The 26,984-nt window shown below is 35.0% G+C and overlaps 1 protein-coding gene across 4 annotated transcripts in view; it reads right to left on the reverse strand.

Annotated features, from left to right (window-relative positions):
- RUNX1T1 (RUNX1 partner transcriptional co-repressor 1) overlaps positions 1–26,984 on the reverse strand; it is a 149,513-nt gene that overhangs the window by 117,314 nt on the left and 5,215 nt on the right. For 2 of the 4 annotated variants that reach the window (XM_034422426.3, XM_034422429.3), the window contains exon 2: positions 5,675–5,847. The exons of the other annotated variants lie outside the window; for them this stretch is intronic. In XM_034422426.3, coding sequence (XP_034278317.1) covers positions 5,675–5,762 — 88 coding nt within the window. In that variant the 5' untranslated portion in view covers positions 5,763–5,847. The remainder of the gene's footprint in view (positions 1–5,674; positions 5,848–26,984) is intronic. 4 annotated transcript variants of the gene reach the window in all.

Below are 26,984 nucleotides of genomic sequence, written 5' to 3' on the forward strand. Positions count from 1 at the left end.
AAGGGAGGTTACTCAATATAATTATACCAGTAATTACTTAAAATTTTAAGTAAAATTACCATACAAAATGTGGGCCTCAGAAGTAATACTAAAGGATGACTAAACATAAGAAAGAAATAGTTGAATGTGATGGTTACTGGCAGTAATTTCTGTGTACTAAATTGGAATATTTCTGCCTATATGTAAATGCGATGAGACAGCTAGTTTGGTCTAGTGGTTAAGACTCCAGGCTAGAAACCAGGGGTCTGTAAATTATAGTCCTGGATTAGGTACATAGGCCAGCTGGGTGACTTTGGGTCAATCCCTCTCGGGCAACCCCCAACATCAGACTCTGGCAATAAGGACCTGGTTTGTAGGGGCAATAAACTGACTTTGTATATAATATACAAAAGTATGAAGGCTATTGCTTAACGCATTGTAAGCCGCCCTGAGTCTCCGGAGAAGGGCGGCATATAAAAAATAAATAAATAAATAAATAAATAAAATAAGCTAGTCAGTCAATTCCTGTCGACCAATCAATCAATATAATGACTAATTTTATCCTTACCTCTAGGAAGATGTATACATCTTGAGTACAATGAATTTCTTAGCAACTTTTGAATACTAGTTTTCCAAAGTACCTTTAAATATTGTTAGATATCTATTCCAGAAGTTCAAACAAATGTAAATCAATTTTAAACAAATATAAGCATCAACAAATTAAAACAAGTAAGAAATTAAAATGATCAATAAATGCAACTTATATAAAGAGTAAGAATTCCTACACAGCCAGATGAACCTTTTATTAGGGGTCGAGGCAGTCCTGAAACCTTAACAAAGTGCATTCACACCACACATAAATATGATTTTTTAAATTGCTATGTCTTATGCTGTTGTGTGTGCTGTATGCCTAAATGAAACTAACCAAAGGGTGTTCCATAGTTTGTTGTAGGTTCGCTTATGAAAATACTGTCTGGTTAATTACAACTGAAAGTATTCTGCAAAATTGATTACACTTCTATCCCAAGTATCCCTTGAAGGAAACTGGGATATTAATGTAATAATTAATTTAAGCTTTTGTAATATGTCAATTCTAGGTTCTGTGGTGGTGAAACTTTTAAATTGAAACGGTAATAAAAACTATTATTGTTGACCTAATGATCTTTCTCCTGAACAAGCAAAATTATAACACAGTAATAAAGAGCCAGCTTGGTGTAGTGATTAAGGCACCAGACTAGAAACTGACTGACCAGGAGTTCTAGTCCCACTTTAAGCATGAAGCCATCGGGGTCAGAGGTGAGATTCACTTATCTTTCCTACCAGTTCCCAAATGTGAGCACGCACACACACTCTCACTTCGCTCACATGTATCACCTCTGCGCATGTGCACAGTCTTTTGCGCATGTGCAGTAGTTGCGCATTACATCCGGGCGGGTGGGCAGAGCCTCCCGCAGTCACCACTACCGGTTCGCGTGATCCGGAGAGAACCAGCTGAATCCCACTACTGATCTTGGGTGATCTTGGGTCATTCTCTCTCTCAGTTCCCAGGAAGCAGGTAATGCCAAACCACTTCTGAAAATCTTGCCAAGAAAATTGCAGAGACTAATCCAGGCAGACACCAGGAGTCCATACTTGACTTGCCTACACACACATACAATAAATAAAATTCCTATCTTGGGATTGTAATTCTCATTATTCTCCAAATTGCTTATTATTATTATGTCCACATTTTGAGTCTCTCCAGGCATACGTCCGTGGGTTACTCTTGTTGCCATATCCCTGTATTGTGGCTTGGCTGAGAATGAAAGAACTCTATAGCTGGGTAGGGATGTGAAGCTGTTTCTCTCTCTCTGATCCTCAACACAATGTCTATCTTATTATTTTTAAAGACACAGGATAGAAATGGAAACCCTTCCAAGAACTGCAGTGGACAAGTGGTTTAATAGTGTAACCATTTTATTTCACCACTGCAAGTCTAAATAGCAAATAAGAAATAAGGCAGTCTATGGGCCACCTGACTTAACCGTTTTTACAGGTCTCTGGAGGAAGTAATGCTGATATTTCAGGCTTGTTTCATCTCTGTTTTTCATTAGCAAGCAGATGAAATCTGATACTTAATCACACCATTGAAAGGGCAACTTCTTTAAAAATGTAAAGGAAATACATCCATTAAGCTAAACCTTGGAAGAAGGCTGCTGTATGCATTGTTCTTTCCTGACATGATTTCAAAAGGCAGCATTGCTTCTCAATTTGTTTGAAAAAATTTAGCTAGGTTTAAGATCAGTGGCCAAATTTCCAATCTCATAAGTGCCTACTAATGAGTAGATGCTTTTAGATAGGGACAAGCAACCTAGAGATTTTGCAAAAACAGAGCAACCTATTTTGAAGTCTAGAGATAGGAAGGATTGAGTTTTAAGGACTGAAGGAAGTGTGGTTTTCAAACTTTTTCAGACAGTGTAACTTCTTGTAACATATTATTTTAAAAAAAGATATTCTGGAACCCGTGATCAAGGGGAAAAACTCTAGTGACATAAAATTGGCTGTGTTCCAATGAGCTTTTTTTTTTTAACTTAGAAGACCATCAACCTTTAAAAGGTAAAGGTTCCCCTCGTACATATTCCCGACTTTAGGGGGTGGTGCTCATCTCTGTTTAAAAACCAAAGAACCAGTGCTGTCTGAAGACGTCTCTGTGGTCATGTGGCCGGCATGATTAAATGCCAAAGGCGCACAGAACACTGTTACCTTCCCACTAAAGGTGGTCCCTATTTTTCTACTTGCATTTTTTACGTGCTTTCGAACTGCTAGGTTGGCAGAAGCTGGGACAAGTAATGGGAGCTCACTCTGTCATGCGGCGCTAGGGATTCGAACCGCTGAACTGCCGAACTTTTGATCAACAAGCTCAGCATCTTAGCCACTGAGACACCATGTTACTTAATCATCAACCTTTAGCAGAACCCTAGTGTTTTGTGGAACCCAGTTTGAAAAATTCTGACATTGTCCAGAGAATAGGAAAAAATATTTGTAGGAAATAGTGAAAAAAAACCTAAAAAAGAAAAAGACTTTAAGATCATTGAAGGAAATCTACAAGGTAATTCATTTATCATCTGGCATAACATATAAACTGCCCAATCTCAATGTATGCTTACAAAATTATAACCACAAACTGTAATAGAATTAAAACTACAAACAGAAGCAAAACAAAACTCTTAAAAGCCAATGAAAAATAATACACCTAGCTCTCCTCCCATTACAAAAAGAAAAAAAAAATGGGTCAGAAACAAATCTTTCCACAATCAGATGGGCCACGTGCAGGGCAGAGTACAAAATACAAGATGCAATTCTGCAATTCTGTAATTAAACACTAGGCTTTCTATGTGGGTAAAAATGGTTGGTCTATCATGGGGTCATTGCTGCAGCCCTGTAAATACCCCTCAATAACATTAAATTATTTCTATGGTGGGACTCCGTGAAATAACCTTTGGCGGAAAAAAACCCTGAAAAAGTGAGACATAGTAACCACCAGTTTGTTACTGAATTTTAGTGGCATGATGGCAGGGAGATAGCTAGGCATGTCTATGAACTGAAGATTGCCATAATTTATTTTAAAATGGAGGTTTTGTTGACCTTCAATTCAAAACTTTCTGAAATCTATTATTAATCCAATAAACCACTTGATTTTCAAACATATTGATTCACTAAAAGAGAAACAAAGATGTATTTTATTTTTCCCTGAAATAAATGGGATTTAAAGTACTCCAGAAAAAAAAGTTCAAAAACTTTTGCAGAGTTTCACATGATGGCAGAAGGCCAATATTCCCCAAAGAGTTAGGCTTTTGGAGAAGACAGCTATAAGTGCTGGAGAAGATTCTTGCTGGTAATTTTGGCAGTTGTAGTCCCAGCACTTCAGATAAACACCGGTTAGGGAATGAGACACAAAACATTTTGTACGAGGCAGATTATGAACATATATATCATTTGAAAAAGAAAAAAAAAAACCATTTGTAGGCTGATCAACTAAAGTGAAATGATGGTGAACATTTAATAAGAACTGGTCTGATTGAAATAGTTTATGTAGGACTTCATGAAAATAAATGATTAGTACCTTCCCTTTTTGCAGAGACATGGCCAAAGGAAGTCTTTGTAGCCCAAAGGGCGGGAAAAAAGCTAAATTTTATCATGGATTGCCAAAATCCAAGACTGTCATTTGTAATGGAAGTACCTTATACCTCATCTACTGTATCTATCTATATAGATCAAATGGTACATTCAAAATGTTGCCCTTTCAACTCCTTTAGAATCATTCATTTTAACTCAAAGACATATTTGCAAAAATGTCAAAAATATCTAAATCATAAAATGATTCCAACTTTAAAAGCAGTGTTGATGCTACGTTAAATTACTGTCTACAACTCCTTCATTAGTGCCACTGGATCTATTTCTGAATAAATGGGTAGACATGTATAGTTTTAAAGAGCCAATCATATACATTGAAAACCTACAATGTCTATGTGTGATAAGGAGGGAAATATGCCATCTCAAACATCCCACACGTACATATGCCACCTGCTACTCAAAGTATTCCTGTTCATATTGTGGGCACATATTGGATCTAATATTGATATACTAAGCATAAAACAGTCTTTAAACCTTCATACTTTTTTCTCTGCTGTGCCACATTAGAGATACTGGAACTATCTCTAAGAACAGATGTGTACCACACTCTTTTTAAACTGTTTTTCAATTGTTCCTTAAGAACCCCTTTTCCAGCTTTTTTAATTTCTTAAATGATTTCCTAAACTTAATAGCAATAGCACTTAGACATATATCTCTTCGCAGTGCTTTACAGCCCTCTCTAAGTGGTTTACAGAGTCAGCATATTGTCCTCAACAATCTCGGTTCTCATTTTACTGACCTTGCAAGGATGGAAGGCTGAGTCAACCTTGAACCGGTGAAAATCAAACTGCTGGCAGTTGGCAGAATTAGCCTGCAATACTGCATTCTAACCACTCTGACACCACAGCTCTTAAAATTAAGCCAAGAATAGCTTGGCTATTCTATAATCATGGTCAACCTTTTCTCCTGCAGTCTCTCATCTTTTTTTGTCCCTTGGGGAAAGGACCTAACAACCCAAACTTAACCTTTGAGTGCATCAGGATCTCACACTTAGCTATAGTTTGGCTTAAAAGCAAATCAGCAGAATGCTAACATATACTGCTCAGACTATATCTGATGGCTCTTTCCATAAGGAAGTGCAGTTAAAATCCTGCTTAGGCCTTTATTTTTCTTTAGCATATCCTGGAAACTGGGATTCTGGAAAAAACCAGAGAAAGAAGCCATAGAGAGAAAGTCTGATTGTATATGGATGCTGTTGAAGTTTAAATCAAAAATTGGAGGGGAAGAAATTGCAGGCAGGGGCAAAGTGTATGTGTTCATTACATATCTGTCTTCTTCCCCTCAATTGGGCATTTCACTCATTTGAGATAAAAGTAAATGGGGCATTTTCTTTTATAGATTCTCTTAAATTTGCCATCTACAATCCAAAAGCTTTATAATGTTAGATACCAAATAATTTAAGAGGAGCAGAAAACATATAAGATAACAAGGAGATTTAAACACACAGTTAAGAAACAAGACAAAAAAAATCATTATTTTTCTTCTCAAAAACAGCATGTTGAATTACAAATCTGTTCCTTACCTTGGCAAAATTCAAAGTTCCCTTTTTTCCGGCAGTCACCTATTACTAAACTCAGTGCTCTCCAAGTGTTTCTTTTGACAGATATCATTTTCCACCAATCTTCCTGCTAATTTCCTCTCTCCTTTTCTGACTGGGACAGCTATTACGTTCACCAGTCCAGTGATCAATCTTTTCTATTGACAATAACAAAAGGGGAAAAAAAACAAAAACGCACATATCACAGCCAGTCTGAAGCACAAAGGCCTTCTGTTTACATGTTAATACTAGATGCTTTAAAAAAAATAATTAAAAAGAACAAATGGCATAATCCTAAAGGCAATATTTTGCATTGTACTTACAATCTGAACCCAATACATTAGTAAATGTTTAAGTCTCTAGAAAAATGCAAAAAATGCTGAATGAGTAATAAAGTCAATTATATATAGCTTGTAACTATGAACTCCTTCAGGTTGATAATTTATAGCCTCATTCCAGCCACTGCTGTAACAATATATTACTAATGAGACATGTTTTATATTGCCACAGTGATGGCTGGATTACGCTTCAAATTACTAGTCTGGATGACCTCCAAGATTTAAGTGAAATCAACTGTTTATAGAAAAACCAAGGCAACTGCTACATCCTGGGTCGGGCTATAAGGCTCAATTATCTACTCAGCCTTCCAAAAGTCCAAATAGATGAAATTTTCTTATCAGTGGTTACCTGGTCCTTTTTAATTACTGTGCAGACAGCAGGGACTAAATCTGAAGCTTTTGGGATTCATGTCATGGACTCTGTTGTTGACACCATCCCCTGCAAAACTATATATTAGATTCGGATTTCCAAAGCAAATCTAGTTCTCCAACCACCTAAAAGGTAGTAAATTTGTCCCTTCGGCTGATGTTTTTTTATTGGTTTCAATGATATAAGATAAGTGAAATGCAGTAAATCATGTTCGGTACCACTGGAAAGATATTCTTCAACCCAGCTACTTGCCATAAGTAATATCTCTTTGATTTAAAAAAAGTGTATCATAGCCCAATAATTTCAATTTGTGCAGGAGGCTGCCCACCAGATAACTGCTTGTTCTCATCCTGCCTCTTTGCAATCAGGATTTGCTAGAACTAAAATACGAGATTTGAAATTATTGATAAATGCCAAGTACCAACGTAGCACCACAGCAGAATTATCTGTTTTCAGAAGATCTCTGCATGAAGCTTTCTTTCTTCCTTTCCAAATGTTAAGCAAATACAAAGGGATTAAGTATCTCTTAATATAATTCTCATTCCACTTGTGTGGAGACTCTTAGCAAGATGTCTTTTAGATTACGCTCTTACCTTAGTTGCACCTTAAAGTTTCTTTAAGAGTTTCTGCACCAGAGACAAATTTCTTGTGTGACTAATCACACTTGGGCAAATAAAGCTATTCTATTCTGTACTGTTGTGTTCTGTTTTCTTTTTAACTTTGTTTTAGGGCTTTATTTTTTAGTTTGTTCAATAACAAAACAAATAGCAAAATCCCCATTCCCTCCCCACTGGTATTTGCCAGTTCTCCGAACTGCTCAAAATGTCTGCTACCGGTTCTCCAGAACCTGTCAGAACCTGCTGGATTTCACCCTGGATGCATATATTATCTTAACAAAGTGAAATCTACAGTGGGTTATAAACAGTCACTTTCTATCAATAGAATCTCAGTTACTATTATCTCCAGTTGGGAAAAAATTCTTATCAGAAACTCTAATGGATCACTGACAGTGATTAAGGACATTGCAAAGATAGGGTGATCAGTTTAGGCAGCTTCCTAGGATTCTACATTTTCTTTCCATGTTACAAGCCTTTACAGTTTAATTTAAAAACTCTGCATAAAGGTTTACATATTCGAAAGTAAATGGAATTACCTACAAAACGTCTTAATGAGTAAAATGCAAGAGAGAGAAAGGGAGGGAGAGGGGGGGAGGAAACTCTTCAAGGGCAACTACGCAAAAAGGGAAAATACTATTAAACTAAGCAGATACAACAGGCTTGTTCAAAGTTGTTGTTACTAGTTGTGAAGTTGTGTCTGACCCATCACAACAACGTTCCTCCAGGCCTTCCTGTCCTCTACCATCCTCTGGAGTCCATTTAAGTTTATTCCTACTGCTTCAGTGACTCCATCCAGCCACCTCATTCTCTGTCGTCCCATTCTTCTTTTGCCCTCAATCGTTCCCAGCATTAGGCTCTTCTCCAGTGAGTCCTTCCTTCTCATTAGGTGGCCAAAGTATTTGAGTTTCATCTTCAGGATCTGGCCTTCTAAAGAGCAGTCAGGGTTGATCTCCTCTAGGACTGACCGGCTTGATTGCCTTGCAGTCCAAAGGACTCACAGGAGTCTTTTCCAGCACCATAGTTCAAAGGCCCCAATTCTTTGGCGCTCAGCCTTTCTTATGGTCCAACTTTCACAGCCATCCATTGCAACTGGGAAAACCATAGCCTTGACTATATGCACTTTTGTTGACAGAGTGATATCTCTGCTTTTTAGTATGCTGTCTACATTTGCCATAGCTTTCCTCCCCAGGAGCAAGCATCTTTTAATTTCTTGGCTGCAGTCCCCATCCGCAGTGATCTTGGAGCCCAGGAAAATAAAATCTGTCACTACCTCCATTTCTTCCCCATCTTTTGCCAGGATTGTTCAAAGTACTTCAAGTGAATTCTCTCAGAGACAATCAGCTCAGACTGGGAATAGGGCTACCATGAATTGCCAATGAAGTCACCAAGGTTCAACCAGTCGCTGAAGCAAACTATTTTTTTTAGATAAATGGAAATATAAAACCTGCACCTGTTCTCTGTTTCATTTGCTTTATTTCTGCATTTTCCTAACGTAATTTATCAATATAAATTTGCTTTGTAAAACATCAAGGTAACACGATGTTACAGAAAATGTCTGTCTATGTAATGTCATCACACATCCAGTTTGGTGTAGTGGTGAAAACAACAGGATAGAAACCAGGAGAGGAGGATGTCTAATCTTGCCTTAAACACAAAGCCTACGGGTGATCCTGAGCCAGACGCTCAATCCTAGGAAGAAAGGAATGGCAAACCACTTCTGAAAATACTGCCAAGAAAACTGCACGAACTTGTCCAGGCAGTCAACCAGGAGTCAAAAATGATTCAAAAATTTGTGTATAGCCCCTCTACACATAGACAAATATGCAAACCACTCCTAGTTTTGAGAACTTCCAGCTGTATTTCATCAAACTGCAATGTAGTACGAAAAGGCAATTGGTCCTGGCTCTATAGAACAGGGGTCTCCAACCTTGGCAACTTTAAGACTTGTGGACTTCAACTCCCATAATTCATCAGCCAGCTTTGCTGAAGAATTCTCGGAGTTGAAATCCAAAGCCCCCCAGCACATCCCTCTGTGTGTGTTTGTGTGTGTGCATGCATGCGCACGTGCGCACATGTGTAAAAAAAAAATCTTGGCAAGTGAAAATCAATCCATTCACTTTCCTAGAAATCATTTGGCACAGATTACACTCTGGCCTAGTAGGCAGAGTTTTGTGCTCACGGATACCATATTTGAGATGTCCGGGCTACATTATGAATCAATGCTTCCTTTGCAAGCAAATCTCTAACAGTTTTAATGGAAGTTAAATATTTATAAAAATAAATCAGGCCACAAATGAGATATTTTCCATGTTTTTAATAAAAAAATAACCTTTTATATAAAAAAATAACTTTTATATTATTATAACATTTTAAAAATTCTTTTAATTAAATTTAGAGGCAGCATGTTTTGCCCAACTAATATTTGTCAGCTACAAACCCATCTCCTTAAACCATGCAACCTCAGAAGAATAATGTTTATGCTTTGAGATATCTTAATAGAGTGTTTCAAGAGTTATTTTGAAACAGATAATTTATTTTATACAACAATTATCATTTGACTAATAGGTTCCACAGATCTGTTTAATGCAAGAAAAAGGGTTAGCAGATGGCATATTATAAAAATTATGCAGAATCACTATCAAAATAGTGTTCTGAGGTCCAAAGCAGTATATAAAGGCTATATGTTTAATTATACTGATTCATGCAAATTACAAAATAAATCTTAGATATTTACAAATATTTGAAAACAGACAGTTTTAAAGGAACATAATTTCTCTACATTTTTGCAAGTTTACTAAACAAAACATTTAATGTTTTATGTAGCTATATTTACTTATTTATTCCAAATTTATCCTATTTTTTCATTCCTTGAATACTTACGTTTTTTTAAAAAAAACTACAAAGTAAAAGAATTAATTATATAGGGGATACTGCAAACTAACATACTAAAATTGTTTAAATGATACACAGCAACTATTTGCAAAGAATAGCAATAGCACTTAGATTTATATATTGCTTGACAGAGCTTTACAGCCCTCTATAAGCGATTTATGGAATCAGCATATTGCCCCCAACAATCTGGGTCCTCATTTTACTGACCTCAGAAGGCTGGAAGGCTGAGTCAACCTTGAGCCTGGTGAGATTCGAACTGCCAAATTACAGGCAACCAGCAGTCAGCAGAAGTAGCCTGCAATACTGCTTTCTAACCACTACGCCACTGCAGCTCTGGTGCGGCATTAAAGGTGGACTTCTAGAATGGTGCATTAGAGGTGAACTTCAACTTAAAACCAGTCACTTAGCGATCATTGGAAGTTACAATGGATCTACCTGGGGAGTACTTATAACTCAGATTTCAAATTCCAAGGTTGATAGCTTCCTATAGTCACATGACGCCTCAGGCATTGACAACTGGGCCACATTGACAGCCATTTGCAGTATCCTACAGTCACATGAGCTTGTTTTATGATGGTTTTGCCAAAAACTGGCATTTACTTTTGATAGAGAACCATGGACTAGTTCAGTATATAACACTGGTGTTTGGTTTACAACCACTTGCAAAAAATATAAAATCTGGGCAGTCACACGAATGACCAAATTTACAACTCTCATGAGTTACAATAGAACCTGATTGGCAGGCTCCATTTCAGTCATAACACTCATACCTACAAACATATTCCTATTGCACAACCACAGTTCAAGCCCATTATTTTATTAATTATTGAATTTGCATCCTATCTTTTTATTAAGAAAAGTATCCTAAACATCTATATGAAGAATATATTGACAGTTCAATAGCACTGAATTTTTACATTTGTGTAAGGTTGAGGCACGTGTCATTCAAGTACCCTCCCTATAAGTCTACTTGGAGTAAGTTCCATTAAATTTAACTAGTTTTACTCCCTGCAAGTGGATATATTGCAATTTAAGTTTTCTTTTTATGAATAGCTCTGCCTTCTAAAGTACTACTAAAATATCATTTTAAATGATAGTCATAGTAGCAGCGGTAATAATTATAAGAATTTTAAAATATACTTTGAAAGTCTATATATTTCTATCTTTCTTTCTATTACATCTAAAAATGAAACAGGCGGGGAGGTAATATACTATTTTTATTACTTAATGTGCAATCTTGAAACTAAAATGTCTGGACCAATTTAAAATCCAGCCAAAAGGATTTTAAACTTTTAACGATTTGTATTTCTCCCTAAGAATATTATTCAAAAAGCTCATCGTGTTGCATAACCATGGAAATGCTGAAAACATACATTTCCAAACAAATATTACTTTTTCTCAATGGTATGAAGTAATTAAAGCCATATGTATAAATCTGTGATCCGTGCAGTAGTTCAAGCTGCAGCTAATAGAAAATACAGAGAATGAACTCTGCCATATAAAAGATTCTTGTTACAGAAATATAATGTGAAAACCAGATGCAGACAGAAACCCTTAATCACAGATGGGAATGTAATCACTGGCATACAGAATATTTTTTGATCAATCTTAACCATATGCGAAATGTATTTATTTTTCACAGAACGCAATAAGTAGAGAGTGCCTTCTATTTGAAATCAGTTAACCTTAAGAATAAGAATACTTTTATCTTATTCCTTCCACTCCCTTGTAAAATAGTCAGCCAAGCTAAGGTTTTAAGAAGAGGGGTTGCTGGGTCTGCCCAATCATTCTTACATCAGTTTATCTTTTAAAGTATTTAATAGGATGTAAAGACTACACATATTGAAATCAACGTAAAAGAAAATGAAATGTAGTTACCAATTCCTGCATTGCTTACTTACTGTCAGGAATCCCTTCACCACCTAAGCATACACAGGATTATATTACCATTGGAAAAGAGAAAGCAATTTGTTCAGCAACAGCAAATCACATGAGAAATGCATCAGACTCCAATTAGATTGTTCTTGAGCCAAAACTGCTGGCACATAATTAGCAAAATTTTCATATCCCTTTTTTTTAACCTAAGAGGGACAAAATTATACTAGTAGGACTGTCGATACTTAGTCATTTGTCAGTGTTGTCATTCCAACATTATCAGATCCAGAGTATTATTGAGTAAATAAATAAAAAATAAATACAGCTGTTGAATATTGCAATAAACCTTAGTCCCAGGAATGTGTACATTTGATTTGTATTCTGATCTCTATGTTCGATAAACTGTCCTGTTCATAAATATTAATTTTATTCCCTTTTCTGGAATAGCTATTAGGAAATTTCAGGATTTTATTTTAATCATCTACAGCTTATTTTTTTACTTGAATCCTGGAAGCTGGTTTCTCTTAACTACAAATAGTCCTTGTTTAGTGACCGTTCCCACTTAGGATGGTGATGAAAAATTTCTCACATTTACAATTTTACCAATAATTCCTCACATTTACAATTTTCAGTTGTAAAGCAAAGAGAAATTGAAGTAAAACTGTAAGTACCGTTTCACTTAGAAATCATTTCACTTAAGGACTGAATTGTAGTCCCAAGTGTAATCACTAAACAAGGACTACTTGTACAATTCAGTTAAACAAGCCAATAATAAATCAATTTTTGATGAAATATTTATTTATTATATATAATACATTAACTTTAAGTATTCCATTTTTATACTTGGCTACTGGACTGTATAGTTACTGCTTTCTATCCAGTAGATATGAAGGGAAACATGCAAACTCTTAATCATGTGACATATGCAGAGTGCTGGGACAATAAATTATATATTCATTAGAATATACAATTGACTATCAATATCGGCTTGTACATTACTTAAGGGATGTTCATCCTGTTCAATACTAATGCAGATAATCATATTTAACATTATGTAACTAGAGCCGGATTAAGACATATATTGGCAAAATGTACTATCCAAAGCAAAGGAGAAACAATCCAATAATATAAATAGAAGTTAAAATTCTCTGATTGATCTATATATAATATGTACTGTATGCACAATTTTATTCTTTTTCTATTTTTAAATTGTGCTTACATAGAGATACCATATACAGGTGCATATCTGTAAAATGCCAGCAAGTATGCACCGATTGATACTCAACTGTGAATATTTCTGAGCAAATATTATTAGAAGCAAGTGCTCATAACCCCATATACAGAAAACCTGTTAGGAAAAGTAAGAATATTCATAAATTAGGCATTCCTAGTTGGGATACATGTACATGGCCTTCATTTTATTTGTGTTCTTGATTTTGTTGCATTTTTAATTTTTTGTCAAGAAAAGTTGTCTAGATCTTTCCCCTATTAGAGATTATTTCATATTTTTATTGTTTCAGTAGCTTATTGTGTACCTTTTTAGCATGCCAACCTCAAATCAAAAGTTTTGGCAAAAAGAATCCCTCTTGAACTTTCTTATCCACACACTTTTTAAAAAAAAACTATATTCAATGTGATTTTCCAAAACAGAAATTCCAAATCTAAAGTCCAGTTTAAAGCTATGGGCTGTAGCCTGGAGACCCACAGCATCCAAAATTTCAAGAAATTGCAGTAGACTGCAAAACTTTAACAAGTGCTTTCATGATGGGCAATTAAAGTATAAATGTGATAAAATCTGCAATACAAGGCCTATATCAGAATGTCTGCATTGTTGTTGTTTTTTTTCAAAACTAACTGCAACAATTTATTTCCCACCAAATGAATGAATGGAAGCCATCTATGTACAGTAAAGAAAGTAGGAAATTCACAATATTTAATTCTGATTACCAGCAATCTGGAACAAGAATTGCACATTTTTTAAAACGAAGATCTGTTTTTAAAAATATTACCAAGGCCATCCCTTGGTCATAATGAGTTGATGGACTAAAGGAGCTACTATAATCCCATCACAGAGAGCTTTTTATTCCTTCCTTTTAAAATGGTATCACAAAGCAGAGATTACAAAAGTAGTGCAGGCAGTGAAAAAACAAATGCAAAATTAAACGTTTGCATGCCAAAGTCAGCCCAAATTTATGGAACCTTGAAAAAAACTAAGGGATGTACCAACTTCATTTTAACTACATACCTGTACCCTAGGGGTTTTTTTCCCCCTTAGTCATTTGAGAATGTAATAGATCTGGTAGGGAGAATGAAACACAATACAAAGAATTTGTATTTAACAAGAAAAAATAGATAATCTGACATTAAAAATGTCTGTTTCAAAGAGATTTGTCTCATGGGAGGAAAGGAAGAGAAGACTTTGGCTCTTGCTTATTTTTCTATTTATGAAATAAATGTCTATTCCCTCTTTCATTTGAAAAATCCAAGGCAGCATATATGGTTCTTCCTCTATTTCATTTTATTTTCACAACAACCATGAAAGGTTTAGATTGGTCCAAGGTCACCCAGTTAGCTTCATAGCTGGAATAAAAATCTGGGTCTAGGATGCTCAGTCCTAGTTTGTCATTCTATATGTTTAGCACACCGTCCTCAGAAGTAATCCCCACTGAGTTAATTGTATCTTCTTAGCCCTACCTCCCACTATAATTATTGCACTAAGTTTCAAGATACATCCTTCCTATGTCCTGCTAAACTGTACTGTGGTATAAAAGAAAGCATGGTTCTGTAATTATTAATAGACAGTGATCAGAACATATTATGTGTTAGTAATGCAGATTACACCAGCACCTTAAGATCTTGATATTGTATTCCATACTTGAAAATAAAAGAGAGATTTAAAACTTTAAATACTTCCAGTCAGGAACACCTGAGATATTGCTAAATTCACTACGAACAGTGATTCAGCATCCGTGAGCAATTAGGACATAAAACATCACATTTTTAGTTGATCATCTGGTTTGGAGGACAGCCAACTTCACTCAACCACTACCAGTGGTAATTTAAAGAAAAAATTGAGAATAAACTAAATATAACAACACAAGGGGATTATAACATTTTAAATAGTTTAGGAATAATTCTAAAAGGAAAAAAGGGATATTTCTTGCCTCTAGGTATGAATTAATATTTATAAGTGCAGAGAAAAAGCCAAGCTAACAAAGAACAGCTACTGCAAAATGCACTAAATCATTCAACAGCTTGGAGACTCTGCAAAAAATATATATTTTCAAGTTCATTCAAAGAGGCTGTTTTTCAATTGCCAGTATCCAAAGTTACAGTTACAGAATCAGTTCAGAGGATGAGATTCTATCTCTAGCAGTTTCCCAAAATTGAATTCCCAAATGAGTTAGAAATGAATTGAACAAATAAAATCAAAGTACTTATGAGGAAGAGCCTCAATTTCCATATTATTTTGGAAAGATGAAAATGGGATTCCAAAAAGCAAACCAAGCAGAAAAAACACTAAGTACTCTTAGTTATTTGATTTAGTTTTATCTCACTGAAAGATGTGGCTAACCAAAGGTCAGGTTAATCATGTTATAAATCTCAATCCAATTCAATATATGTAGTTCAATTCAATATATTGTAGTTATTTCAATTAGTTAATTATTTTTCATTACAAAAGGCCCATTTTTATTCACTGTAATGTGTTCCTTTACAGTTATGATGGAGGGAGGGAGGGAGGGAGGAAGAAAGGATGCTTAGCAAAATTGTCAGTGTAACACAAAGAAAAAGCTGTGGATTTTTAACTTGTACATCTCCCAGCTAAGTCTGCCATTTTTAAGAGATGGAAAAATAATAAATATAGGTCTTTTGCATGTAATCATTTTGTATTTACTTACATATCTAACATTGCCCATTATTTGATGATTACACTCTAAGCGTCAGGTGGTTGATAAACCATCACGTTCCAATCTTGTTGATTTAATACTTGCCAAGAAGAAACTCTAATTAAAAAAAAACTCCTTACACAATGAACAAAAATATGGTAAGTGATCCATCTTTAAATATAAAAAAGAAAATACATTGCAAATAGATCAGAATTTCAAAGTGTGATAATTCATATCACACTATGAAAACTCTCTACAAATATTTATTTCCCCTTTTTTATTCCATCTCCCTTATCTAATATCATAGATGAGGGACCATCCCTAGAGAACAAAGAGAAGACAGAATCAATTATATCCAGTGTCCAGTTTCTTCAGAATGAAGGCATCTGTTCCATGCCAGTGATTTCCACATAGAAGAAAAACATAACTTTGAAGGCATCTGTGTTCATGGTTGACAGTCGCAGATCTTAGGGACTTCTGTAATTGCCCAGCTGCAAACATTATTTGCCTATTGCTGCCACTACTGCAGCTGATCTCTCTCTCTCTCTCTCTCTCTCTCTCTCCCTCTCGCTCACACACACACACACACACACACACACAATTTAGAATAGAAAGTGTATCAATGCAAAATTGGTATCAATTGCCTAAACTTTTAGTCTCCCCACTTCATATTCTACAAATACACTAGTCATATGGATGAATAAGGATTTCTCTTATTCATCCATGTCACTGATCCACCTCCCAGTAAGTAACCTACAAACAGAATCCTTAAACATCACTGTGACCATCTTTCACCATCATAATCATTAGTAACATTATTATTATCCCAAGTATTACCCCAAGAAGGAGGAAGGAGTGTTCGGTATTTTTGCAGCATTGAGTTATTTATGAAAATAATGAAGGCGAGATAACAATAAGTATTTCCATTGTGTTGCTCTTCTTTTTCTCATTCCACAAGGCTCTCAACTTCAAAAATCCCAAGGGCATACACATAAATAATGTTTATAAGAATAGAAGGATATGGATAAAACATAACCTCTAAGATTGACAAACTGATTTTAACACCTTATTCTCACCTCAATGATCATCACTTGAAAACAGCCGCTATATAAGAAACCAGTTTATACCAAGCCAGACTATCTAACTAATCTTATTTATTCTCCTTAATAATGGGCCTCGAGGATCATAAACGCACCAATGTTTCCTATTCAAATGTCATTTTAACCTGGACCACCCTGTAAAATGATAACAGTTTGAAATGAATATTCTTCCTTTATGTTGTTTAAACATTCATGCATGCTACTAGTGCAATATGCCCCAATTGTGTTTATTATGGAATAGGAAAACCTCAAAACACAAAGAGCAGCATCGATTGTCCCATGGGGAAGCAAAGTTACTGAACCTTGGCTCATAAATGCAAGTGTGAAACTTGACAACTAACATCTGCCAATATGTATTGCAATACCTGCTTCCCCTTATAATTAGGAAGATATATTGGAGAATAAAACTTTAGAAATATTGTTCACACAGTGAGGTGATATATAATTCCACACAGGCCGATTTTGCTATCTTGAATAATGCTTTAAGATCCATGTTAGATTTTCAAACAAAGGAAACGCAATTAAGACAATGACAATCTCTTAACAATAGCTTTGAAATATATATTGAGGAAACAACAATATTAGGAATGAGGGAAGAAATTATTTTGATTCAAATGCTAAATCAAACCATACTCATTCATGCTTCTCCAAACTAATATGCAAATCTAAACATCTAAACATCTCCATCTATTTTGTGATGGAGTGGCCAATCGAAAATAAATGCCTGGGTAAACAGCACAAAAACAGCATATGAAAATTGTAGATATTTTCAACTGTCTTTTTATACTAAAAATCACAACTTGAATGAAAAATTCAACCAAAGAAATAGACCTGTTCAGCCCTAAATGCTACTGCTGTAGGTAGGTAATGCTGTACTGCTTAGCTCATGGATCAATCTACTAACAATACCATTGTATGTACAGTATCTTCTATCTATAAGAAGCCCATTTGTGCCTAAATTATTGTGTATGGAATTACTTTCCTCTGTTGTACAACTACTGTTTCCCAGACGATTTTAATAAATGCAATAAATTTAAGGTTTATAGAAAGGGGAAGTAAGAAAAATAGATTGGCCTTTTATTTGGAAATATGTTTTTTGACCTGAGATGTATATATCTGATAAGTATGTATGTCACTTCAAATCAGCTTTGTACAGTATACTTAAAAACCTGATAAAGTCAGGTTGGAATGATAGGTAAAAGATGATAAAGTTAAGCATCTTTTCAGTCATATATTAGTCTTCCCACAACTCCACAATCCAGAATTAGAATCCTAATTCTATTACTCTTTTGAATCTGCTGACACATTTACCTTTTAGGTTTTTCTGTAATATAGCCACACTTTTCCCCCCAGCAACAGCACTAATTTATGTTTAAAGAACAAACCCACAATCTGGCACCATTGTTCATAAATGTCTGGCAATGCTATCAAATTTCTGGCAGCTGAGAGACTTAATCGCTTTAACAAACAATTCTACCTGGAAGTCCCTTTAAGCATGCTTTCTTAATCTAGTGTAGCATTCTTCCCAAATTTCCTTTGCAGAAGTATTTTTGCATGCTTCTCTATTTCAATATCAGAGAAAAATCATATTGGAACAAACATTTCTGTCTCTTGCTATCCATTCTTCCATATAGCAATTCTATCATCTTAATTCTTTGGAATGCTGTCATTCAATAGTCAGAACAGTCTTTGGTTAAGGCCCATCTGAAGATATGCTTTTAATCAGTTCATTAAACTGCATTTTCTCAGGCCCTAATGCAGAGATCTTTTTTACTATGCTATTTTACATTTTTAACTGGTTTATTTTAAATGTATCATTCATGCTTTCTATTTATATCATAATGTACCACTCTTGGATACAAACCTTTCATCATGGAGAACAACAAATAACATTTGTTATTATTGTTTTAGGGGGAAAACAAATACTTAGCTGAGGTATTAAAGCAGATATAAATGATGTAAGGTTTTTTTTTTATTATTGAGGAAAAATCATGGCAAGTGTCAACATGAACATCTTGATGCCACCTTGTTACATGTATTAACACAACATGTTGTGATAAAATGATGAAAGAGTAGTTTGCATCCTGCTGCTCTAAGACCAATCAGGAAATGTTACACTGAAAACAGAACATCAGCCAGACAGTCCATTGTGGAAAGTCTTTTGACCCAGCGAATTGAAACATGACATTTGAACTACCACCTAGGGAGGTGACTGTGCGGTCATCATCAGTCAGGCAAGCAATGTAGCCTATAGCTCTTCAGTTAAAGTGAATCACAAAGGGAAACTGGTTGGTGGTAATGACTGGTACTTATGCAAATTGCATATTAACATCCAGCCAGGCTGATATTGAAGCGTCCTATAGCCATCGAGGTAACTACAGGTTCCTATATAACTGAGGTGGGCCGTGAAACTACTTTCTCAGATGGTGGTTAACACTCCTGGTTTTAAAATGCGATGGAGAATGACCTATGCTAACCGATGCTAACCAATAATTTAAAATAACAATGGTCCAGTTTCATTGTTGCTACTGGAAGAACAAATTTATCCGCTAGATGGAGTCTCGCCTATAATGGCAATTACTACAAGAATTGCTTTGTAACATAGGCTAACTTTTCGTTCAGATGTTCTCTTTCATTGTATAACAGTCCACACAGATTACTGAACAGAACTGAAGAAAAGTAAAGGTTCTTCAAAGGCTTTCCTTTCACTTGTGGATTATTCCATTGAGGTAATTCATATTGTTACTTATTCAACTGAGCTTCTGATGTTATATTATTTTTAGTAGGCCAATGATTGTATTTATAATATTATCAAAAATCTGAAGAAAAATATGTATTTAAAACTTGGGTACATATTGCAATTACAAAAAATTCCTTAGCATACTAACCTCTTTTTTCATACTAATTTACCTCATTTTGAACATCACTTAGCATTTTTCCTTCATTGGTTTTTTAAAAAAAAATCTGATTTCACAAATGCTTAGCTCTTTCCCTTGCCTATTCTATATTTTTTATTACACACATGCTTTTAAAATTTGTATCCTGTGCATTCCATAAAACTTGATTAACAACCTGACTGAAGAGGCTTTTTAATGAATACACTCAAGCATAATTTAGCCATTTTATTTAAATATGGAAAAAGTTGCACTGAAAGACCTATTAGCTAAAATACCCTTGATTACCTTAAAATTTTGATTTGCTGGTCTAAGAAGAAACAGGCACTGTATTATTGTGCAGAATGGGAGAATAGTAGAAAATGGATAAATGTCATGTTAAAATAAAGAGAAAAAATAATCTAAGGCTGGTTTCAAAGTGACTTTCCCCCCCAAAATTAACAAGTGCTACACAACGTACAAATGTTTACTTAAGAAAACACATTTATTTCTCATTATGATAATAAATTCCTAGCTTCATAATACTATTTTCCTGCTCCTGATAAAATTGCTAATAAGCAAAAGTGCACATTAAGCTAGAATCAGTTTTTCAGAACCAATTTTTCCCCCAAATAACCCACTCACATTAACAAAAGATTGCAGTGGCTTGCAAATTACAGGGTGTTATTTTTAGTGAAAGTAGTTCAATATTCATATTGGAACAGATGTAGCAGTTTAACAAAACAGCTCTTCAAATCCTGCACAAATTGAAAACAGGAAAACTGATTGCATTTTCTCTTATCACTTTCCTTTTCTGAATTGACACTTATGGCCTTCTGAAAATTTACACGTGGCTTTCATCTCAGCAGCACCTGCTGATCAAACGGAAACCTAAAATTTTCACGAAAATGTTATGAAGGATTCATTTTCTCTACATCATTTCAGAGAAACATCAGGAGTTCACTTCATGGCCACAACTGTTGTATTATTATAGTACTATTTGAATTCATCCTATATTTTCATTGACATTTTTAAAAAGGAGTTAAATCACTGGTGATTCTTGTCATATTAGTTCTTTGTCTGCTTTAAATTAATTTTCATTTCCAGGCTTGCCTAGCACTGATGAGTTTTATTGTACTACTGGTTCTATTTTATAGTGTCTCAAAGAATTTGAGATAATAAAGGTTCTAATATGTTTCATATCTAACTAGTCTTCAAAATATATCAGTACACGCAGGCAGTGGACTTGATAATCCAAGATACCAGCAAAAAAAAAATCACAACAATTATATCAGAAATTGTTTCTCTGTCATGGATTCAGAGAAAGAGAGATGATAAATGAATGGTATAATTTAAATCTACGAATCCAGTGGAATGGTGGATTCCGAATGAATAGGTTTTGCCACATTTGCCAACATTTGCCAATTCTCACAGAAAAATGGTAAACCAACTAGTGCTTGACACAACATGTGAAAATGCAAACCCAGAAATACTATATATTTTTGGGTCAATTAAAGAAGTTCCTAAGAGTTGCTTTATGTAACTGATAGAGATCTAAACCTTCCCATGTCTTCTGCAATTATCCATTGCTATTCTGCTTCAATGATAAGGAGACCTTAAGGCAGACACAACATACTATAATATATGTGGCACTCCTGCCTTCTGGTTTGTGAACTTGTGTTCCATCATGCTTGCTTACTGAGGCACTCGTAAACCTGAAATGTCAATATATTCAGTCAATGCAAGTAAAGTAATGGGACTCTATTGTCTCATCCCATTGATCTTCTGTTGTCAACATGGATCCATGACTTCCCACCCCTTTCAGCTTTAAACAGATTTTAATTAGGCTTGCAGCTATTGGATCATGTTTCTTTAACTAGCTATGCATACACCTGACCAAGCACTGTAGCAAAAAGGTTAATCCCCTCCGAGTTAAGACATATTTGGTTTTTAAGGAGCTTATTTACAAACAACAATTTTCTGGGCCGATTTGTAGTTCACTTCATTTTTTAGTTTAAATATTTACAGTAGTAAAAAGTTTTTAAAATATTAATTACAAATTTACAATATTTTCTCAGTTATATTATTTCTCTTCCCCCCCCCCAGTTTTGCAGACTACTGAGCATAATACCATTTAAAAAAAAAATCTTACATGGGAAAATGTGAGCCATGTCATCTAAAATCAAAGATTCTAACATTAAACACAAATTTTCTTTCTTTAAACTGCAGTATCACTCTTTTGACAGAAATTATTCACACATCCAGGTATAAAATCCAAATCAGACATCCTACTACAAGGACACAATAGTTAAAAAACCATTTGAACTATTACAAAAGAGTAAACCTCACTGATCTGTCTAAACGTACTTCTAAGTTAGTCTGCTTGGGACTTCTTATTCATGCACTTATTCATCCCGAACCCGTCATACAGAACATGAATGGAAGAACTTTAGTAAAGATGGATGAGAAGAGATGAGCAGACATAAACCTTATCTCTTCAAAAAAAATCATCAATCCCAAAATCCTCACACCCTGGCCAAATCTTGCACAAATAACCCAGCTTCTTTCCCCCATTCTCATTCAATAAAAGAATGAACTGTACTTTTACGAGGTTCATTTTTAATTCCCACCTCAGCCTGTAAAAAGCTCGTCAATGTACCTTTTCCCCTACCCACCCAAAAGCCACTGTTTCTTTATCGTGTTCTTTAAAAACAAAAACTAAATCCAATCAGGTTGAACAATTAAACATAAACAGAGTGGAGTGAGGAAAGGTGGGGAAAATAATCCCACCTTTGCAAGTCCAGTTGAATAAACGGGGGGGGGGGGAGGGACAGGGTGTATATCACACCTCTCCCCAACATACACAGGTAGATAGATCCCTCTTCTCATCTCACTCCAGGCTAATCTTTAAATGTAAATTCTGTACCAGCTAAGAGGAGAAGCAAGATAAGAGGTTACATCTTCACTTGGAGCCTGTTATCAACTTTAGCATCATTTCGGGGGAAAAAACCCCGGAGAGGGCTGTTGCAGAAGAGGCAGAACCGATGGTACTCCCCCCTCCCTCTCTCCCTCCCTCCCTCTGCTTGGAGATTACCTTCTGGCTGAGGAGCACACGGGCAGGAACCGAGACAGCAGCGCAGCGAGGGCTTTGTATTCATTAAACACACATTGCAGCTTATCTGAAGTAAAAGCCTTGTCAGGATGGCACATTGTGTGTGAGAGAAAAGGGGGGAGAGTAGGGGGAGAGAGAGAGAGAGGCAATGTGCATCAGGGTGATTACAATATCAGCCTGATCCAGATGGAGGCAGGAAAAATAAACAGAGGGGGAGAGAAAGGCTTTGGCCTATGACTGAGAGGGGCAACTCCTTTTGGAAGTAGAAAGACCAACTTTGATACACACACACACACACCTGCTAAGAAAGGAGAGCTGCAAGCAGTTTCCAGATCTCCATTTTTTCCCTCCCCTTAAGTTAACATTCACTTCATAAGCATCTCTCTTTCTCTCTCTCTCTCTCTCTCTCTCTCTCCCTCTCTGAACAGGACTAAGTTGAATGCTAGGCAATGCTCTTTCTGAGCTGGGTGTCATGCCCCAGAAGATATGAAGTAAAAAATGGATGCACAGGCAAATTGATTTATTGTATTTATAATCTAAGTTTCCTCAAAGGGACTCAGGGTAGTGTGCACCACTCTTCTATGGACCGTGTTTTATGCTCATAACCATCCTGTAATGCTGCATTGGCTGAAAGGCGGTGAGTGGTCCAAGGTTACCCAATTTTTCATAGCTCCATGGGGAATTCAATCCTGTATTCAATTCAATTCAACACCTAACAGAGGACAATCCAGGCATTCCAGTTTTGGACTGCAAAAACATTAAATTTTATTGCATTAGAGTACAATCACTGTAGTCCAACCAATCTGATTGTATGAGCAATCTGCCCCAGGGTTTAAAATCAAGATTAGGAAAGCTGACATTCAATTTTTTGTTCATTTTCATATAAGATATTAACTGTTTCCCTTAGCATTGAATAATAATTTAATTTTCCTTTTCTAATGATTAACATTCATACATGTCAATCCACCTGCCTATTTCATGGACTACTTGCTTTTTTCCGTTTAATTTTGCAAAATGCATAATATCGCACTGTAATGGGTAATCAAAGGTGTAATCAAAGCTAAGTAGAATGGTTTTAGTTGTCTTCTTTCAATGTAGAGCTAGCAAAAACATGTTCTTGTTTTATGAAGAAATGTGCCAAGATGGAGTTATTTACTAAAATATGACATGCCAAGAAAGTAAATCTAGATAATAAATTTTATTAATTGGGTTCATTTTTATATGCCATTAAAAATGTATCTTACAATAAAATATATTTATTATCATTATTGGAAAACATTTGGTACAATGTGGCTAATTATGCCAATTAATAAGAATAACTTTTGGTTCCACCAGAAAACTTGACTTGTATTTTATTTGCTCTTTAGTTATATTTTATTTTTACATCCTTCTTTCCCGCCCCAATTTCTTCCCCCTAAATATAGCTACAAAGGGAGGAACAAAAATGGTAATGGTGCCATCCATATGACCTACCTTAAATTAGGATCTGAACTATATGTCCTAAACTGACAACCCAATGAGCCATTTATTTCACCTCAAATTAATTGGCTTCAACATGTTAATAAAAGAGATATACAATCTATAATCTCTTCCCTGAACTGCCAACTAAGAAGGTTTCCCTTTCTTTTAATTTATGTGAAACAGACAACAGAGTAATGTAATCTGATAAATTAGCAAGTCATATTGAATTCAGTCTTTGACCATTTTTGGATTTCTTCTTTTGCTATCTAATATGCTTATGAAAGAGAAGAAAGACATTTTTCTAATCCACTGCTTTCCAATGGCAAAGCCAATGTTTATTTTTTAAAAGAAACTGTATTGGACAAGTTATTATTCTTTCTTCACACAGGAGTACCGAAGAATGACAAATGAGATGGTTAAGAGATTGAGACCTCTCCTGACTGATGTAAAAAACAGAAATGCAATTTTTATATGAAATCAAAATAAAGCCAAGTAGGAAAAAAAATCCACTGTATATCAAATAGGATAATCAACCAACATATTCTACAAGCTCTTGGAGACAGTATCAAGTGTTATTAATTATTTGCCATAACTACTACTGATATATTCTGAAGAAGCATTCTTCTAGATATCAAATAGAGGCAAATAGAGGCAAATGTTTTTCCCCCAATTATTTGTCCCAGCTTGCAATCTTCCATGAAGCATCTGTTTGTCAAAACCAGACACAGCATGTAAGCCTAGACTGATGTCTGACCTGATCTAAAATGCACCTCTCAACAAGTAGAAATGAGCGATCATTGCCATAATATGATGCTTAATTTATTTGGAATAACTGCAAAACAAAAGACAAGTACCCTACTATCTCATCCAAAATCTTTTTAGCACAGGACTCCTTTTCTACTTAAGTAAGTGGATAAAAGGTCCAATCCAGCACTTAACATCAAAAGAGTGATTCATTTATATGGAAACGTGTATCATACATAAAGGTGATTTATCATAAATCCTCTGAGTAAACTAATAATAATCTAATAAGAGTCAACATTGACTTGATGACACATAAATCAATCAAACTAATAATGTAATTTTTTCATAGCATCATTAAGATATTGATGAGACATGTACTTTTCTTTCCTATAAAGCTTATACTTACATTTATTTCTATTTAAACACCCTTAAGAGACAGTTCTATTAGCTTGATCATCAATATAATTTACTAGAACCAAGTACCAGTAGTTGCAACATAATTTTGTTTCAACAAATCAGTTTAATATATACATTGTGAAAAATAACAAATTATATTGGTTTAAACTGATATGTGTTCATTTTCACATATTTGAAAGACACAACATTCCCACTTCTTGTTATCCCTTTCTCTTCATATTCATGTTTTGGGCCACTAGATTCAAAGAAAAATAGATACATATTCACAAAAAAAGGAAGTATGCTCACTGCAAATAGATCATTTCGTAGTAGCAATTTTAGATGTAGGACTGCAAATATGGTTAGGCTGCAGTCCTACAGAGTAAACTCTACAGAATGCCGTGGCTGGATTTACATACTCATTTGTGAGCTTGTTTTTGGTTTAGCATATTATGATTTGCAATGGTTTAGTGAATTACGTATATCCAGATAATTGTAATTTATTCAGGAAATCAAATTAAGATGATCACGGTTTAAGAAAACGTTAATTCCAAGTCAATATTCACAGCACTGGTCTGCTAATTTAAAATCAATCTGAACTTTATCCTACATTATATCTTAGAAAATAAAAGCACAAGTTGTGCAGTCATTATGGGAAATAGTGAATTTGGCCCCAGGTCTACAACACATCTTCCAATAAAGAATTCTGTCCAACTATTTAGTTCAAAATTCCCTGTACTTATTTTCCAGACCTACAACATACACTGCCCTTATAAGGTATTCTTATTTTTTGATAAAAAAATCTATTAACACATTCCATTACTTTTTTTTTTTTTTTACAAAAAAGGAAGCAATATATATGATATACTTGATGGTCAGAATGAAAATGTGTAAGAGATGAACCATTCATAATCAAAGCTGTCTGAAAGTTCAAGCTTGGGGCTATAAATCTTAATTTCAACTGATTCTCTCTTAATAATGGTTACCTTCCTGTAAATCAAAAAGGTCCATCTGCCTTAGGCAGAGAGGCCTTTTTAGCTGCTTAATGCTTCGAAATCTAACATCTTTTCTTGCATTAAATATGTGAATTCTAGTGTGCAATAATGTGAGAATACCGACATATGACTATTATGCCATAATACCTCATTGCTCAGCTCATCATCACTTCGCTTGTAATTCTTATGTTAATTATGGTCATAATTACTATAAGCAGATGTGGTAGAAATTCCTAAGATCTTTTTTTATGGCACAGTGTATATATTTTAGTCCTCTAAGATTAGTGATCATGTGTATCCACACAATCAGGTTAAATAGAATGCATAGAAAATGCATACTTGGATTAAAATATTCCTCTTCCATTTTAGTGAATTTCTGTGCACTATCCTACATCTCTTGTATTAAAATGAGGAATGTTATTATTTGCTACTAAAATTCATGCTTAATGTAAATTTAGCATCCCCAGCTCATCCATCTCTGATGCATACTACAAGTCCATGGCAACCACATAGCATTTACTTCCTTTCAAAATTAGGACCGTCCTGTTTATACACCACTACTTCATAATAATATAATTAAATTTCATTGCAAGGAAACATCTCAATCTTTCTTTCTTTCTTTCTTTCTTTCTTTC

Source organism: Pantherophis guttatus, chromosome 3 (genome assembly GCF_059756535.1).
Source record: "Pantherophis guttatus breed Tessera chromosome 3, ASM5975653v1, whole genome shotgun sequence".
Lineage (NCBI taxonomy): Eukaryota > Metazoa > Chordata > Lepidosauria > Squamata > Colubridae > Pantherophis > Pantherophis guttatus.